Source organism: Morone saxatilis, unplaced genomic scaffold (genome assembly GCF_004916995.1).
Source record: "Morone saxatilis isolate NCDOM2014 unplaced genomic scaffold, NCSU_SB_2.0 Contig553, whole genome shotgun sequence".
In the NCBI taxonomy this organism is placed as follows: Eukaryota; Metazoa; Chordata; class Actinopteri; family Moronidae; genus Morone; species Morone saxatilis.
The window spans coordinates 1-4,102 of record NW_023340155.1 but is presented as its reverse complement, the minus strand read 5'-3'; the positions used below and the strand labels follow the sequence as shown (position 1 = coordinate 4,102).

The 4,102-nt window shown below is 41.2% G+C and overlaps 1 protein-coding gene across 1 annotated transcript; it reads right to left on the bottom strand.

The window, feature by feature from the left end:
• Positions 1–657: 657 nt before the first annotated feature.
• LOC118339659 (serine/threonine-protein kinase Nek5-like) lies at positions 658–3,953 on the bottom strand (the record flags this gene model as incomplete). The annotated part of the gene is given in 11 exon segments (XM_035677362.1): positions 658–832; positions 909–995; positions 1,083–1,163; positions 1,243–1,338; positions 1,884–1,964; positions 2,061–2,174; positions 2,520–2,598; positions 2,891–3,052; positions 3,140–3,183; positions 3,489–3,589; positions 3,833–3,953. Coding segments are annotated over 11 exon segments (1,099 nt in total), but the record flags the coding sequence as incomplete, so codon positions are not given.
• Positions 3,954–4,102: the final 149 nt, after the last annotated feature.

Below are 4,102 nucleotides of genomic sequence, written 5' to 3'. Positions count from 1 at the left end.
AATAACATAATAGACTATAATAACTATAATGACACTATATGAAACTATAATACATATATCACTATAAGTAACTTTTATAATATAATGACACTATAATAGAACGTTTAAATACATATATACTTTTATCACTATAATAAACTTTAATACACTATAATATAAACTTTAATACATATAATCAACTTATAAACTATAATACACTATAGATCAAACTATAATATTAATAAATATAGATACAACTTTTAAATAAACTATAATAATATATAAATTTAAAAACTATAATACACTATAATAACTATAATAAAGTATAATAAACTATAATCTATAATAACTATATAAACTATAGATAACTTTAATAAACTATAATACTATATGAAACTATAATTAGTTTAATAAACTATAATCATATGAATAAACTATATAAACTTAATAAACTTAATTCACTATAATACTTTAATAAATTTTATCACTATTATAAACTATAATAAGGTATATAATTTAATAAACTATATCACTATATAACTTTTAATAAATATAATAACTTATATCAAACTATATACTTTAATAAACTATAATACATATAATAAACTTTAATAAACTTTAATTTAACTGTTCACTGACAACCAGGGAAGAGTTATGATTTAAACACACTCCGGGCACCTCGTTCAGCCTCCACCGCCGTGCTGGAGACGGAGTTGACGTCCATGTTGGCGAGCGCGTCCAGCAGAGTGTGAGGAGTCCTCTGGCTCCACCCCCTCCTCACCTCCGACCAATCCCTGAGCTTCAACTCCTCGCCCTCCTGGAAGCTCAGAGTCTGGTTCAGAGGATCCACTTCCTGTTCGGGGAGTCGGGGGCAGAATGAGAGAGAGGAAGAGAGAAAGAGAGGAAGAGGAGAGAGAGCCGTTACTTACCTCCTGCATCTGACCATCACCCACCTTCTCCTCCTCTTCCTCCTTCATCTCTTCATCGTCCAGCCGGATCTCAAACATGATTCCCTTCTACAGAAACAGCTGAGTTTTAACTGAAGCCACAGTTCAGGTGTGTGTTTCTTGATCCTGTAAGATATTTAGTGGTTGTAATGTCACCTTGTCTTTGTGTTTCCTCTCCAGCGCCCTCCTCTGAGCTCTGTGCTCCTCTCTGATCTTCCTCAGAGCAGCTCCAACGTCCTGCAGCAGGAACCAGAGAGAAGACTGTGAGCACACGTTGTTCTGACTGGACTTTATCTCTTCTCCTGGCAGTATTTACCTGAGCAGGTGGAGCTCTCTGCTGCTCTTTACCGTCTGCAGGAGGCTCTCTGGGTTTCTCCACCACAAAGGTTGCTTGTTTGTGTTGTGCTTGAGCCTGAGACGGTGATAATGTATTGATCGTTTTATTGATTATCGAGACAGGAATAACTTCAAATAAAATCTGGTCTGTATTCGACATTCAGAGTGAAATGTGACATTAACACTTATTGATACCATTGAGCGTGATTGACTCTTCCTGATATATATCATTTATTATTAATAAAGGTATAACTTATCTTATTATCTCTGTTCTCCATCCAGAGTAAACCTTTATCTGTACATTCACAGGTACACCGCAAACAGGAGCTGCTAGCAGCTAATTCAGCTATAATTAATTATTGTCTAAAGAATCCAAACCAGTCGTTGATTGTTGGAAAGAATACTAAAGTCAGGTTTGGTGAGTTTTATTTAGTTTCCATCTGGTTTGAAATGTTTTTATCTACAAGGTAAAATGAGTGTTTTTGTCTATGGAGTCTGGTGAGCTGTAGCATCAACTGTTTGGTCTAGTGTGACATCTAGTGGACATTTCACATATAACCTTTAAACAGAGACAGTCAGCTGCCACGCAGTGCATTATGGGATACAGGAATCTGTTGGTACCTCTGCTTCAGCTCTCAGCCTCATCTGTCTCATCTCCTGCTGATACTGCTGTCTGATGGCCTCCAGCTGCCGCAGGTACTCCTGAAGTTGTAGAAGATATAAGTACTCACACTTCACTACAGTACTTGAGTAAAAGTACTCAGTTACATCCACTGGTGTGTCTGCTGTGTGTCCTACCTGCCGTCCCTCCTGCTTCCTGTCCTGAGGAGCATGTTGGTGTGAAGGTTGTCCAACTTCCTGCTCCGGACCGCCGGGCTTCCTGTTGCGCTCGGCGGTACACGGACGCAGACCCTGACGCTCAGACAGGAAAGGTCAAAGGTTAGAGGTTGCTGTGGCTCATCCACAGTGTGATAGAGAAATCTTTACTGTCTGTCAGCAAAACACAAGCTAACTAGTGTTAGTCAGCTAGCGTCTTGCTAACATTAGCTAACTTTAAATGTATTTATGTCTCTTTTAACTTTTATCTTTTAACCATCTTCAAAATGTGGTTGTCTTTGCAACATAGATTAGCCTAGCATAGCATATCTAATTACAGGAAAGGAGGAAGTTGTTGCTCAACTGTGATTGGAGCACAGAGTGAAAGGGGGCGGGGCTTAGTGAGAGTTGATTGATCTAATAATGTGAGCTTCATCCTACCAGCTGTTTCTCTGCTCTCAGTTTGTACTGGTTGGCGTCGTGTCTCCTCTGCAGGTACTCGTTACGAGCTGCAGCCACACTGACACAAACAGAGACGAGGTTGATATCGTTAGTGTCCATTATGACAAAACATCACAAATGAATTATGTTGGAAACACAACATTAGCTCCAAGAACAACAGTTAAACATTGTGGGAAATACTGATACAGCATCTAAATAATATGCTGGGAGATCTCAGGGTCATTACTGCTCTAATGTCTGCACCATACATATGAAACCAGCAGCCTCCTGGCTCCAGCTTCATTGTTCTAATAATTAATAAGGAAGGAATGAGGAAGAATTTAATGATAATAGTTGTAAGAGTGACTCACAGCTGGTACGGTTCCACAGCGAGGTCCTCACAGTGCTCCTGAAGAGGAGGAGGAGCAGGAGGAAGAGGAGGAGGAAGGACGTCCTCCTGGTTCCTCCTCTGGAAGGCGTCCAGCTGTGCGTGGTAGTGCTGGTAATGGCTGAGCGGCTGCTGCTCGTTAAACCTGCGGCAGTGACAGTTTTAGTCTTCGTGTAAAAGCTCGCTGATGAAGATGAAGATTACTGGAGGGAAGAGTGTAACTGTGGTTCACCTGTGGTTGTTCTGCCCTGAGAGCGCTCTGCCTGCTCGTCCTCTCTGGTGAACAACAGAAATATATATAATATCACAGTATGAAAATACTCCATTACTGCACAGTAATCATCCTGTATTAGTAATCCTACCTCAGTAAGAGTAAATCTTTAAAATGTACTTAGAGTAAAAGTATTTATTATAAAAAACATTCAGATTGATATATAAACACATAATTGGGGGATTATCACTGAAGTACAATACATGAGTAAATGTACTTAGTTACATTCCAGCACAGTTGATTACTTTACTCACTGTATTACCATGAGTACATGAACATAGCAATAAACCCAGTATGTTATTATTATTACTTTGTGGGGGGGCGGGGTGTAGACTCTGAGGGGGACTCTCCAGTCTGGTTTAGCAGGTAGTCTGTTCAGGGCGGGTCTCTGTGCAGGTCTGGACTTCTTCTCTGGATCAGAGGAGGGTGTCAGTGAGAGCAGCAGGAACCAGAGCACTGTGTTTAAACTGCCTCAGTGAGAGCACAGAGACACTCCCTCAGCGACTGTTACCAAAACACACTGTGAGCCAACATGTGACGCATTCAATCCGTCCAATCAGGACTCACCATAGAGCAGAGCCAGCAGCAACAGTGTGAACAACCACTGGGTGGCGCCAGAGTCCACCGCAGTGTCTCAGTGTCAGCTGATGTTACCTGTGTGTGTGTTTGCTGCTCTGCTTTTAGCTGCTGCTCTGTTTCCACACAGCGCCGCGTGGTTGAACTCCTGCTGCATCACCTGCACACAGGAAACCACACACACACACAGTCACACACACACACAGTCACACACACACACACACACACACACACAGTCACACACACACACACACAGAGAAGACACAGACACACACACACACACATAACCACACACACACAGTAAACACACACACAGTAACACACACACACGACACAGTTCAACCACAC